This window comes from Sinocyclocheilus anshuiensis, unplaced genomic scaffold, assembly GCF_001515605.1.
Source record: "Sinocyclocheilus anshuiensis isolate Anshui unplaced genomic scaffold, SAMN03320099.WGS_v1.1 scaffold544, whole genome shotgun sequence".
Lineage (NCBI taxonomy): Eukaryota > Metazoa > Chordata > Actinopteri > Cypriniformes > Cyprinidae > Sinocyclocheilus > Sinocyclocheilus anshuiensis.
In genome coordinates, this window is record NW_015555763.1 from 1,604,193 (window position 1) to 1,618,842 (window position 14,650).

Here is a 14,650-nt window from a genome sequence, read left to right on the forward strand (position 1 = left end):
CTTAATAAGGCAGTGTGCTCCAAAACAGTGACAAAATTCGCATTTAGAAGATATAAGCATTCAAAGCATTCAAATCGCGGGAAGCAGACGGCTGCCCCTCTTTCCTCGAAAAAAGAGACAAACGAGAGCGGAGCTTTTTCCCCCTGGAAAAAACACTCGCAGTGCGTGCCGATTGCCCCCTCGGAGGCATCGCGTGCGTGCTCTTTGCCCAAACAAACAACACATAGATCGTGTGTGTCATCTGATGTCAAATAGCGATGACACGGATGCACACACCTTCTAAATGCTCTGCTAGTGCTCACCATAATAAATAGAGATAGCTCTTACTTTTTCCTTGGAAATGCACGCTAAATGTTATTTTCACTTAAACAATAACGTTAAACATGTTAATGTGGTAACTTTAAAAAAAAAAAACATTCTTCTATCTTATGTTCTCGTGTGTGTCTGTATGTGTTTGTTTTAAATATAAGCTAGTGTTTAATGATGTACTGTAGAGCCTTGACTCTCGCAGACATTGACTCTTGCAGTCATACTGCACCCAGACAGTAAGAATATAGAAAAATATTTCTTTAGCCTGGAGAATTTTAGCTTGTGCTTCATCCTCAACCATCCCCCATCTCATCCCATTATGTGAATTTTGTGTTATGAATCTAAGCTAAATCAGTTGGAGACACAGCAATGTGTGGAAATGGAATTAGGTCTTCAGACCAGTCATGTTTTCTAATATGTGTTTGTGTGTGGGTGTGTGTGTGTGTGTGTGTGTGTGTGGTTGGTGTCTGCTTTGGTAACACGCTTCAACCCAGAGAGAAGATGAGAGAGACAGAGAGAGAGAGAGAGAGAAAGAGAGAGAGAAAGAGAGAGAAATAAAATAAACAAGATTACCACCTCAAAATAGAGAGATGGAGAGAAAAGGCGAAAGAGAATCAGGTCTCGCTGCTTTTTCAGCATCTGACACCACGTGCGTCATGTTTTTAAGATGCTGCATCAAGTTTAAAAAAGTGCTTTTAAAAAATGTGTCTCCATTCACAGTATTTCAGTCTCTGCTGCAGTTGTCACTTGTGTGTCCATTTTAGAGCCTGCTAGTGACAGAAAGCGCAGTAATGGGCACTTTTAATTTCCAGCAGAGCAATGAACTGTCTAATTAAAGGGGCCAAATAATGTTCAAGACCTCTTGCACTGTCTCTCTCCTCCAGTGAGACTTCACACTTCCGCTTAAACGTTTCAGAGCTCATTTTTCCCCCTGACTGTTAAAACCGTATTAGTCAGATATGAAGTCATTTAACAGACTAATAGAATATAAGGATATGAAAAAAAGTGAAAAGTAGGAAGTCTGACCTAGAAACCTGAGCAGGACAGATTTTTCAGTCCCGTTCCCGCAGGATTGTGTCCCGCACCCGCCCGCTCCCGCAGAAATATATGTTACCTTGTCCTGCTCCCACCCCCAACATTCATGGGCTGCTGTGTGCATGGTTTGGATCACTAAAATCCAAAATCCACTAAAATGCGGACATCTCAGTTCATCACAATCTCACAAAGCTCTGTTAAAACACAAGGAATATATGCACAATGAATCTTTCATAATGTCTACACTAACACATGTGTTATAATGAGAGGATACGTGAGCACACAAATTTCAGCACAGCACAAGAACTCAGTTTTGAGCGGTGAGTGGATTCTAACTTAAACACCTCTGATTGGCCATTGCATTCCAGAAATCAGTAGATATGTCTGTGATTGGTTGCATTGCTCAACGCTGCAAACAGGTGTGATAAGTAGAAACTGCACTTATGCTTGCACCTGTTAATAATTTTTATTTTATATTAGTTGTTGTTGTTGCTTTTGTGCAATAGATGAATAACAATTTATTTGTTATTAGATGTTTTATGTTTAGATATTTCTATTTTGCGGGAGTCCCACAAATCATTTTATTCTCCCGCATCCCGCACACACACGAGTGTCTGCCTGCCCACACTCGCCCATCAAGTGTTGTCCCGCGCTGCACTCTGTTGTGTCAGGTCTCGCTGATCTCCAGTCTGAGCTTCAGTAACTTAAAAGTACTAAAAATTGTATTATGGTTATTTGGAGATGGCACCAATAGTGGCAATGCAATGATTTTTGGACAAAATGTAAATGTCTTTTCCAATATGTGCCATGATAATACTGCATATTTTTGTACCATGGGGATGTACCATGGCAATATCATGGCATTCATAATATGGTATATATCAAAGCAAGTAACAGTACCACCATCTGGTATCATCTCTGTACTGTGGTATTTACTTGACACAAATTATGACGAAATATGGCACAATTATTATGTATCACAGTAAATAATGTATTATGTATTACAGTTTTTTTGCTTTAGGCCCCATATTTTACATCCATCATTTTGTCATTGTTCTGCCATCACAAACAAAGCCTGTTGTCTTTTTTTCTGTCAAAGGTCACTGTAACCTGGAAAACTGAAAGAAAAGAAAGAGTGCAGTTTAATCTTTTTTCTCTGCAGTGTCTAATGAACGTGCATTTATCACGATTAACCGGAATCTGCGAACAAACCTGTAATTAGATTGTTATCTACATATAATGGAACTCAGCAGGCTGTGAAATTTCAGGGATCGATGGTTACAGATTTCAGTCATAATGGGCACCGTTGACTGCAGAGTGCATATATATACAGACTAATTATAGATAGAGGCATTTTATATTACATATTACTTCATTTATTTACTTTACTTAGAATGAATTAGCTTCTAAAATAAAGCTACCTGAGGTGGTCTTTTAATGAGTGTTTGATTTCTAAACTCTAAGGAAATAAATAAACATGCTGTGTATGCAAGAGCTGGTCAGTACTAATTACACCCATTATAGATCTGTGGCAGAATGTGATTTATATAGTGTATATATTATATAATATATTTATGTAATATTTATAATATAAAGTCTGCATTAAGTATGCATTAAACACATTGTTAAACATTAATATTGTGAAATATTATTACAATTTAAAATAACTGTTATATTTAATATATTTAAACATTTAATTTATTCCTTTGATGGTGAAGCTGAACTTTCTGTAGCTGAATTTTCATTCATCTTCAGTGTCACATGATCCTTCAGAAATCACTCTAATATGCTGATTTGCTGCTCAAGAAACATATCTTCTTGTCAGTAGAGGATTAGAGAAGCTCAATGTTCTCAAGACACTGAGTCAAGATCTACTTCACACACACACACACACACAAACAAAATGCTCTCTGGCATTTTTAGATGAGTCACCCCGATCCATTCCAGGAGCTTGTAGACTCACTACGACGAGTGCTACGCAATCCATTGGCACCGCTGCCATTACCACCCATCACGTCCTCCATCACAACCAGCACTTCTTCGCCTACCATCATCGCTAGTCCCCACAATAGGTTATTTTCTATTTGAACCTCTCTGCTGTAACAGATCGGCCAGGCTCTGCCACCACCCAATCACAACGATCCCTTTCACCTGAGTTCTGAGCACCAGCACCTGTCACTAATCATGCACCTCATTAACCAACCTGCATAAAAGCATACACCTCAGACACCCTCATTGTCCGGTGTCGTATACACGTAGAGTCAGGCCAGCCCCATCATTCAAAATCTGCAGAACTTCCTGGGGCATTTTTGCGAGGTGTTTGGAAGGACCGACGGAGATACCGCTGTGGGAGAGCAACTCTATCATTTACAACAGGGTACCATGTCAATTGCCGAATACTCGCTGAAGTTCAGAACTCTCGCAGCAGCAAGTGGATGGAATGAGAGATCGCTGCTGACTACCTACAGACAGGGACTGGAGCCCCAGCTTTGGTCACAGCTCGCTGCATATGATGATTCATTTGGATTGGAAAAATTAATTCAGCTATCCATCCGATGCTCGAGCCGCATGCAGTCCTGTCTAGCAGCAATACCAGTCCACGCCACAACCTCCTGCCTCCGCCGACCAGAGCCCAGTTACCCTCCAGAACCAGCACCAGAACCCATGATTGTGGAGAAGCAACGGTTATCTTCCGCTGAGCGGCAGAGAAGGCTGACCCGGGGTCTCTGTTTATACTGTGGAGCTCAAGGGCATATGATCTTGGCATGCCCCCTTCGCCCTCCACGTCCTGTGGTGAGTGTGATTCAGCCTGATATCATTAAGATGGAGCCCCTCACTACCTGTGTAATGCTTACTGCCTCTGATGTTTCTATTTCAGTATCGGCTCTTATCGACTCCGGGTCAGCGGGAAACTTCATATCCCGGGACCTCTGCCGCTAGCTCAAGTTACAAGCTACCGCCACTGAAACCGTTTACCAAGTCCAGTCGATAACTGGAACACCACTATGCTGTAGACATGTCCGCTATCGCATGGGACCCATCACTCTTCGTCTGGGCCTACTTCACTCTGAGGACATTCATCTTCTGGTTCTGGAGGGATCTACGGCGGACATCATCTTAGGGCGCCCGTGGTTGGTAAAGCACAATCCCATTCTGTCCTGGAAGACGGGAGAAGTCCTGAAGTGGGGCAAGGATTGCTTCCCAGACTGCTTCCCCGGGACTCCATCACCATCTAAGAAACGCCCAGAGGCCCTTCCCGTGAATTCAACCTCCATTGAGAGTCCCATCGAGAAGCAATCCATAGACATTCCAGCCTGCTATGCCCCCTTTAGAGACGTGTTTTGCCAGAAACAGGCATCCCGCTTACCACCACACTGGCCATGGGACTGCGCCATCGATCTCATTCCGGGTGAGCCAGTGCCTCGGGGAAAAATCTATTCACTGTCGCTTCCTGAACAGAAGGGAATTCCCCATTCAGTGGCCTCAAACACGGCTCCCAACAATCTGCCGGGCTGTCCTCCAGGATGCCAGTACGTACCACGAACACAACGCCCCCCTGATTCACTCTGCTCACTCCTCCCGAGGCACTGGCCATCCAGGGGCCAACAACACCCCCATGACGTCGGGGGTTTCTGCCCTCAGGAGCGGGCCGTGGAGGGGGGGATACTGTAACAGATCGGCCAGGTTCCGCCACCACCCAATCACAACGATCCCTCTCACCTGAGTTCTGAACCAAATAAACCTGTTTTATATACAGTATACTAACCTGTTGCGTCAGACCTCTTCCGTTACATCTGCAGAACAGTCTGTTTTTATAGGCGGGACGCATTCAAGACTCACAAGTAAACGACTACTGCTATGATTGGCTAACAGTTTCGCTTATTAAAATAACAGATGGACGCTGCTGTGATGTACTTTGAAAACAACATGGGTCATTTGGTTTAAAAACGTATAAATACTCAGTTTATATCAAACGGTCTGGAACAGACAATGCAATAGTGGTAAAAGCACGTTTACTCACACTTATGTGCTGAGACATTACTGTTGGATCCACTTATAAAATAATCCTAAGTAATTATCATTAAAGCCAGACAATTTTGTTGTTAATCTTTTATTTTTTTTATTTTTTATTTTTTTTACTATATAGTGACCTTTCATTTGGAGGAAGAGAAACTGGGGGAGTGGCTTTTTTTGTGTCAGGCATGTGTCACTTTGCTCACATCTGATTGGTCCAATTTGAGATCTCTTACCCAGAACATAACCTGCCCTGGAGTAGGTTAGCTGTGGAGTGTAAGTTAATATGGCAATGAACGCTGCTAAAAGCCAAGCCGCTTTCATGGTACCTAAAACCCCGGATTGATGCAAACTAAACTATATCTTACCTGGCTAGCCAGTTAATCCGGCCTCATGGTACAGGCCCCCGCTCTATTTCTGACATACAAACATTCGAAAGAGAAATTTATTCGCAACATGACGCAGCAGCACTTTAAAAATGAATTCCATGGTGTGATTTTTGGCTCTGCTCCTGGTCTCTAGAGTTTTATTCTTTTCATATTTTAAATTAGGATAGCTGATTTAAATTTAGCTTACATTAAGGTTATAACAAAACACTCTAAAAGGATTTCAGAATATAGAACACTGCGCGCACACACAGGTTTGTTTTTGTGAATTGTGGGGATATTCCATAGGCGTAATGGTTTTCATACTGTACAAACCGTATTTTCTATTGACCTACTACACCAACCCTACACCTAAAACTACCCCTCACAGGAAACTGTCTGCATTTTTAGATTTTCAAAAAAAACTCATTTTGAATGATTTATAAGCCTTTTGAAATATGGGGGCACCTTCTCGTTGTAATACCTATGTCACACCCATGTCATTATACAAATTTGTGTCCTCATAATTCACAAAAAAAACGCACACACACAGACACTGTCACGATGCACACACGAGGAACGAGGAGACGCTGGAGAATACTTTACCAAGTCTTTATTTTCAGGAACCAAGGGAGACGAACTCAGGAAGACGTTTAACAGCGGACCGAGAACTTGGGACTGGGAACACTTTTTATACACACAGGAGGAGGGGATGACGAGACACACCTGGGAGCAATGAAACATCAAGGGAAACACCTGGGACAAATGAACTTAACTAATCGGGAGGAACAGGAAACTAACCAAATAAGGGCATGGGAAGGCAAATGGGGAGCAGGACACACACAAAACATGGAACAGAGTCTGACATAACGCCCCCCTCCGGAAGGCGTGACCTCACGCCATATAACATCCACTGGGGAGGGGGGGTGGGCACTCTGGAGGTCCCTCAGGACAGACACGGGACAGTGGGCCTCCAGAGCAGTACCCGGATTTTTGGCTCTGCTCCTGGTCTCTAGAGTTTTATTCTTTTCATATTTTAAATTAGGATAGCTGATTTAAATTTAGCTTACATTAAGGTTATAACAAAACACTCTAAAAGGATTTCAGAATATAGAACACTGCGCGCACACACAGGTTTGTTTTTGTGAATTGTGGGGATATTCCATAGGCGTAATGGTTTTCATACTGTACAAACCGTATTTTCTATTGCCCTACTACACCAACCCTACACCTAAAACTACCCCTCACAGGAAACTGTCTGCATTTTTAGATTTTCAAAAAAAACTCATTTTGAATGATTTATAAGCCTTTTGAAATATGGGGGCACCTTCTCGTTGTAATACCTATGTCACACCCATGTCATTATACAAATTTGTGTCCTCATAATTCACAAAAAAAACGCACACACACAGACACTGTCACGATGCACACACGAGGAACGAGGAGACGCTGGAGAATACTTTACCAAGACTTTATTTTCAGGAACCAAGGGAGACGAACTCAGGAAGACGTTTAACAGCGGACCGAGAACTTGGGACTGGGAACACTTTTTATACACACAGGAGGAGTGGATGACGAGACACACCTGGGAGCAGTGAAACATCAAGGGAAACACCTGGGACAAATTAACTTAACTAATCAGGGGAGGAACAGGAAACTAACCAAATAAGGGCATGGGAAGGCACATGGGGAGCAGGACACACACAAAACATGGAACAGAGTCTGACACACACACACACACACACACATACACATAAATACTAGCCTTTGAAGAGGATCTGCTTATGTTGTTCATGCGATTACATTTGGATTTCATCATGTCAAATATCACTCTGACATACCAGCACACACTCAATGCTTGCAAGCGTTTCTGTGAGCTGTTTTGTTCACACATGCACATAAACTCAACCAGCATTCCAACTGGAAAAGTGTTTTCATGTACAGTGGAATTCAAAATAATATTTAAACCTGGAAATAAACAGAGAGCTTTAGGATTTTGGAAAATAGTGAATAAAATTTTTGGAAAAAGTGTATTAAACTGAGAAAAATGCTAATTAGAAGCATTTTCTTTAGTGGACTTTTGGATCCCATTGCATTTATGCCCATATGTTTAGGTGGGCCATCATTTGATCTGGTAGACCGGTTGATCATTTCCTATGATCACAACACATATGATGCCCTACTTTTCCTACTTATGAGCATTTTTAAAAAGCTAGTTTACTTTCTACTGTCTGACACACTTCCATAATCTGTTCTGTAAATTTGGGATGATAAACAAGATACATTTAGTGAGCTTTTGGTAGTGAAATGTAACAGTGCTCTAAGTGTGTTTAAAATAGCTTTTTGATATTATGTTTTAGAAATTCATTTTACTGACTATTAAACCATAAACTTATAAATATTCTCCTTTAAAAATTTAGATTTTTTTGATGGGTCGTAGAAGATGCTGATGCAATGCTAAATAGATTTGTGCATGTGTGTGTGTGTGTTTTCTTCTAGCGGCCTCTTTGCCAGCCATTACACTGAGATGCATTACAGGGAAGATGGACAAACTGTTATGAGCACTCACAACTCTACGGTACGTTAAACAGTCTCACATACATTTGTCTTTTGGTATACACACATTCCAGTGAGGTAATGAACTGCATATTAATTGTTGGCCCATTTCAAATACTGTAAGAGGAAATCAGACCAACTTGTAATACATCTGCATCTAATTTTCTGGGTTCAACCAGAAATGAACATTTTGTCATCATTTACTCACTCTTCCATACTTGTATGACTTTCTTTGTTCTGTGGAGCAAAAAAGGAGATGTTTAGTCAAAAGTCCAAGCTGTCCTTTTCTATACATTAAAAGTGGACAGGGAGTAAAGGCTGTCAAAACCCTCATAGACAGTAAACCAACAAAAAAAAAAAAACGTCCCGCTAGTGGTACAAAACACTCGAACACTGTATATTTTAAGAATTTAGGAATATTACAATAGCTTTACAAGAGGAACAGGCTGAAATTGAAGTCATTTTTGCTTAACCTTTGATAATTCATTGTATTGAATGTCAGCTTGGACATTCAGCTATAAACTAATTTTTCTTCCAAGGAAGAAATAATTTGTATAGGTTTATGAAGGACATGTGGATGAAACAGTGAATTTTCATTTTGAGTGAACTATTCTTATATTGTTGTCAAATATAATGCTTAAAAATCTTCAAAAGTTAAACTGCGCTGGCTAGTGCACTAGCACTGGCCTTCTTCCCAGAGCTGATTAATCTTTGCTGTGATGTGATGTTGACACAAGGACAGCATGTTGACATTATTGTCAGGCCTTATTTGAATTGTCTGCTGGCTCTTTTGTACTTTTATAATTAGACTAGTGATAAGAACCGCAACTAACAGCTTTGACAACATGTTGCCATCCCCCCATTCCCAATCACACATGTGTAGGCTTGACAATATTCTTAAATATTCCTGCTGAGTATATTTAGCTCTTATTTATAATCATTTAAGCCTGTCCAAATAGCCATGAACATCTTTTGTATTCAAAGCTGAAAAGGTCTAAAAAAATTGAGCCGTTGTATAAGATTAATTAATCAAAAATAGGTAAAACAGCTTGACAAGGCTTTGGTGTGAGTGATGATAAAACAGTTATTTGATTGACAATCTAATTTGGACAATGAAAAAAACAGACTTAAAATAGTTTTAAAATGGAAAATCATATGCGAAAAAATAGAACTGATAAGGATTGTAGAAAAAAAAAAGAATAACAATGAGAAATTGCTTTAGAATCAATTCTTTGAATCAAAAGGTGGCAGTTAGATTATAAAAATTATTTATTGTTTATTTCTAAGAACTGGTTTTTCGAATATTATATTGAAATTACGATTTTATCCTTCAACATTGTTTTCCCACTTAAACAGTCCAAAAAGCTAATTTCTCAGCAGATACATGTGTGAACTGTCATCCAAGGCAGACACATAGAAAAAGCAGCCTAGTTTTTTTTTATGCTGATCCTTAAAATCAGGACATTATGAAAGAAAAATTGCCTGCTTTTACTAATATAAGTCTGAGACTTCACTTTGGTGGCCTAGTGTATTATTTAACAGGGCCATTAGCTAGTCAGTCATCATTTTTAGCTCTAGTTATCCTACATCTATGGCTGTTTCTGGTACATTCTTTGCTATTCTTGGTCTGTTAAAACTTAAAGATGTGGAAATGGTAGCCACAAAAATTCCCTCAGACAGCTGAGTTTTGATGTGAAGGATTTTTGCCATCAAGCGTTGATTGCTTTTGACAGAGTGGTGTGTTTTTTAACGGTTTTGTCTGCCTGCGTGTGTGTGTGTGTGTGTGTGTGTGTGTGTGTGTGTGCGTGTGCGTGCGTGTGCGTGTGCGTGTGTGAACATTCATGTGAGTGATGGCAATTAGATGTCCAGCCTGTATTTCCACATGAAAGGTCTTTGGGGGTTTGTGCCAGCCATAACAGGGGAGAATAGTTTCCTTGTAAAATAGACCAGCAGCCAGACACTACTCTTACTGGCACCTCAAAGTGTGGTTTTCATCGGCAAAGATGACTTTTGCTAAGTGGCACTTTGCTACATGATCCCTTAATACCATATCTTGCACCTGAACAGGATCTCATTTCCATTTCCAGTTAGTAAATGATCCAATTTTATGGTTAATTGATTTCGGAAATAACCCCCACTTTAGCTTGATCTGTTGGCCAAAATTCTTGGCCAAAGTTTTCTTGTTGAACATCTGGCTGTTGTGTCAGTGACATAATGTTTTATTTGTCCGGATTCATTTATTCAAAAATACATAAAAAATGCAATTCAAACATACAATGACTTTTATGTTGAACACATTTTCTGTATTAAAAATCATTTTCATTTATTTTTTTATTTTATTCATTCATTCATTCATTTTTTGCATAAAGTAAAAAATGTCAAGTTATCTGTTCTAATACTGTAGTGCTAAAACATCATTAAAATATCTAGAAAAGAAAACCTTATTAAGTGGTTTGGCATAATCTTTTATTACTTATTTTATTTTTAAACTGCTTCACTGCTTATTAATATTTGAAAAATGTTAGTCCAGCATCATAGTCATGCATTGGCCAACATGCAGAAAGATACATAAGAGCAAATAGCATAAAACAGGAAATGATTATAGAGAGGACCACCACAGACCCTCATGACTGTGTCGAGATCAATAAGTCTCTTAAAATATCTGATCATTTGACCTTTTTATGACAGGACACGCACGGTCAGTGCAAGTTGTAAACTGTCATATGGTGTGGCTCTCCAAAAAAAACAATATTTATTAATTAATCATTTATAATATTTCTAAAAACATATTTTTACTGGAAAAAGTAACTTTTCATGCAAATGGTAAAAGTTTTCCAAAACCATAAGAAACCAACATATAAAGAGTACAATTAAAAAATTTGGTACTTATGTTTTAAACTTGAAAAGATTTTTCCTTTTCTTCACACAGATGAATTGCTATTACCACGGTGAAGTCCAAGGATACACACACTCTGATGTCAGCCTCAGTACATGCACTGGTATCAGGTAAGCACAGTATCACCTCCATAATGTTCCTGTATCCCATTGTGTATAGGCAGTAATTTCAACCGTATTGAGTTACAATTTTCAAAGTCATTAAAACTCCTTAAAAAAGTAGTTTAAAGCATGTGTGCTTTAGTGTGGAAAGCTATTATAGACCTTAAGTTGTCAAACATTTATTGCCTTGATATTGTTTCCAGTGGACTTCACAACTCTTCCTATGTGAAGGTTCATTTAGAGCCTATAAATCCGTGAGATTAAACATCAATAAAAACTTTAGTATCATCCCATGCTTCATTGTCTTGAAGATAAGTGGTACATTGTGTGACTGAAAGCATTTAACATGTCATGAAGACTTCAGCGATGTTGTTAAATATAATTAGAAGGAGCATATGGCTACAGTAAATTTGTTGTAGAAGCACAACTTTTACGACAGAATTGGTAAAGATGAACTCAGAGCTATGATTGAAGCAAACCCCAGGTCTCCTGTGTGTAATTACAAAACACTTCTACTGAAAGTCTTTACTTTATCTTCATTATCACAAGCCTGGAGACTTTCAGGTAGGCAGATATTAAGGCCACTTCTGAACACAGAAGGTTACTGTGAATCAAGGCCGAGATAAATGTGATCGTGGCTTTTTATCCTCACTGGCGTGGGGGTGTGAGATGGAAACTTTTTACATCTGCCGATGCTAAAATATGCAGTACTGTAGATCAGATTGCAAACCTGTTGAACTGTCTCTGCTCAGTACTTTCCGGTTTCATATTAGCAGCTTGGTTATAAATTGCAATGGGGGTATCATCAGATATAATTTAAATGATCATTCCTTCTGCAAGCATTATTTTGAACTATCAGTATAGCTCCAGATTTTCATCTGTTTTATCTTGTTATCATATTGCAAAGTGAAAACTCACTCTTCATCTCGCAACCTAATTCTGCAGCAGTGGCTCTTATACATACACCCTTCATATTAAATTATCTCTCAACAAAATCTTTCCAAATTTATTTTTTCACCCATGGCATTAAGGATATCAGTTTTGTCACAAATGTAAATTTACACATTTGAAACACAGTCATATCGCTCTCTGGTGAGTAATGGGTTATTGGTCATATAACTGGGTGGAGAAATAAAATTTTATACAGTCCAGTGTCATTCTGCAGAAAAATCCATATCCACCCATTTTCCAATGGGACAAAGACAAACAAATGGATTTATTAGAACTGGATTTATTGACTATAGAGTTTATTAGATGGTGGAGGGTCATCTGCCTTTAGTTTTAAAATGATATTGTACTGATAAAAATATAATTAAATTAGAATGAGATTATCTGATCTCAGAGTTAATATTTTTTAGCTATGTCACTGCAGCATTTAGCCAGAATGCAGACTTCATGATTTCTCCCATTAATTTCTCCCGTTTACATCATCCTTTTTGCTCACACTACATACTTAGAGCATAAGGTGTCCTGCACCTCAAGACAATTACCTGCAAGTTATACCATACAGCTTAATTGCATTTTTTTCTGAAGAAATGTAAGTGATGCTTGTCCATGTTTACATTACAACACAAAGCTATGGAATTGTGGGTGGTTGCCAAGAAATGGCTTCTGTATGCCGTTTCTGTGGTGTTCTGGGTGGTTACAAGGGCATTGCCTGGTAGTTGCTTACTGGTACAAGTCAAATGAGCCCACCTCCAAATCTCTAAGTCTCTGGGGTCACGTTTTTTAATCAGCCATGTTTTAGTACCTATATCTCAAGATGGAGTGGCCTGATGCATTCATTTGCACTCTGTTTTTTTCTTTAGTCCTCTCTCAATGTGTGCTCAAGTGCTAGAGTGAATGCGTCCTGTGAATGGGATTCCCTAATTAACTAATTTTTGCAGCAAAAAGTCTTCTCATACATAATCATGACTGATCATTGTTTACATTATCGATAATTGCTGTCACTTCAGGGTACTTGTGCACATCGTGCACAATTTCTAAACAACTCAATAAATTGATTAAACATCTTACCTTTGTGCATTTAAGACAAGTTGAAATTTATCATCATTTTAAACGGATGTTTATGATTTTTGAGAAAATTTTTTTCAGGAATTCAGAATTTCAGAAATTCTTATCTTTAGAACAATCTAAAAAAAGTTTTGTTTTTAGAACAATCTTAAGGAAAAAGATAAGAACATTATTAAGAAATGTTTTGGCAAAACAAAATATTCTTAACTGTATTATTAATTTAGAAAATAAGAAGAAATTGGCAATTAAAATTAATTTTGTTTCATGACTCCAGACACTTATCAATTTAAAAAGCCCTTCTCTACAAGCCGCACAATTTGAGATATAATTCTTATCAATATCACAAACGTTACAAGACAGGTTACGCATCAAACTTTAACACTTCACTGCTAAGTTTGAGCAATAGTAATTGTGATGCTTTTCTTAGCAAGTATAGCACAAAAGAAGTTGGCCGTTACCTTAGTAATATGTGTTTGTCTGTTTTGCTTCAGTAGGGGAAAAAAAAACACTTTTTAAAATAGTTTAAATCTGAATTCAATCCACAGAGGGTTTATCTTACTTGAAAATAAAACACTGATGGTGGAGCCAGCTTTTGAGCCAGCAAATGACACCCATGTGATTTATGAAGGACATCACCTACACTTCCCCTCCGGGACCTGTGGACACGGAAACAACATATCGACTGTCAGCCATATGAGCACTGGAGGACCGCCACAATCATTCAGCACAAGGGTATGAATGCGGTCTGTCAGCAACTGTCAATGTAGCAGCTGTTATAACAGTGTTTTGTTTGGAGAGTGTCACTTTTTTTCCTGAGGAAAAATTAACATTTAGCATGTGATGTCTTTGTTAATGCAGATGAGGGGATTGTGGTTGCCCTCACTTCCCATGCATGCTAAAACAAGATTAGAGAGCTCGGCGAGACATCAAAGGTTAACAGAAGATCCCAACATAGCAGTCTTGACATTGAAGATCTTATCACAACATAGCTGTCTAAATAAGATCCCATTGTATTGATTCAAATGGATAGCAGTAGATAGAGGATGCTGTTATAATTCAACATAATGGCAAACTGATGGTATCTATATAATAAAAGTGATTACAGATCTGTATCAATGCTGGCACTGATATTTTCAGACACATCTAAAGATTATAGATAATTTCATCGTCCATTCGAGGAGAATAAATCAAAAGGAGATGAAGACTCCTGATATTGTCACCATGGTGACTGCAGAACTGCTAGTCAAAGTTATAAAGATCTGAACGTGTTAAAATGGGAAGGATTTGAGTCTCTTGCCCTAATTTTTTTAAAGGAAACCTAGGTAAGTATCGTAAAAAAAAAAAAAAAAAAAATATATATA

The 14,650-nt window shown here is 38.7% G+C and overlaps 1 protein-coding gene across 1 annotated transcript in view; it reads left to right on the top strand.

Annotated features, from left to right (window-relative positions):
* Positions 1-14,650, top strand: part of LOC107674032 (disintegrin and metalloproteinase domain-containing protein 12-like) — a 117,362-nt gene that overhangs the window by 36,297 nt on the left and 66,415 nt on the right. Inside the window, exons 4-6 of the mRNA XM_016467891.1 lie at positions 8,223-8,301; positions 11,209-11,285; positions 13,835-14,021. Of these exons, the coding sequence (XP_016323377.1) occupies positions 8,223-8,301; positions 11,209-11,285; positions 13,835-14,021 (343 nt within the window). The remainder of the gene's footprint in view (positions 1-8,222; positions 8,302-11,208; positions 11,286-13,834; positions 14,022-14,650) is intronic.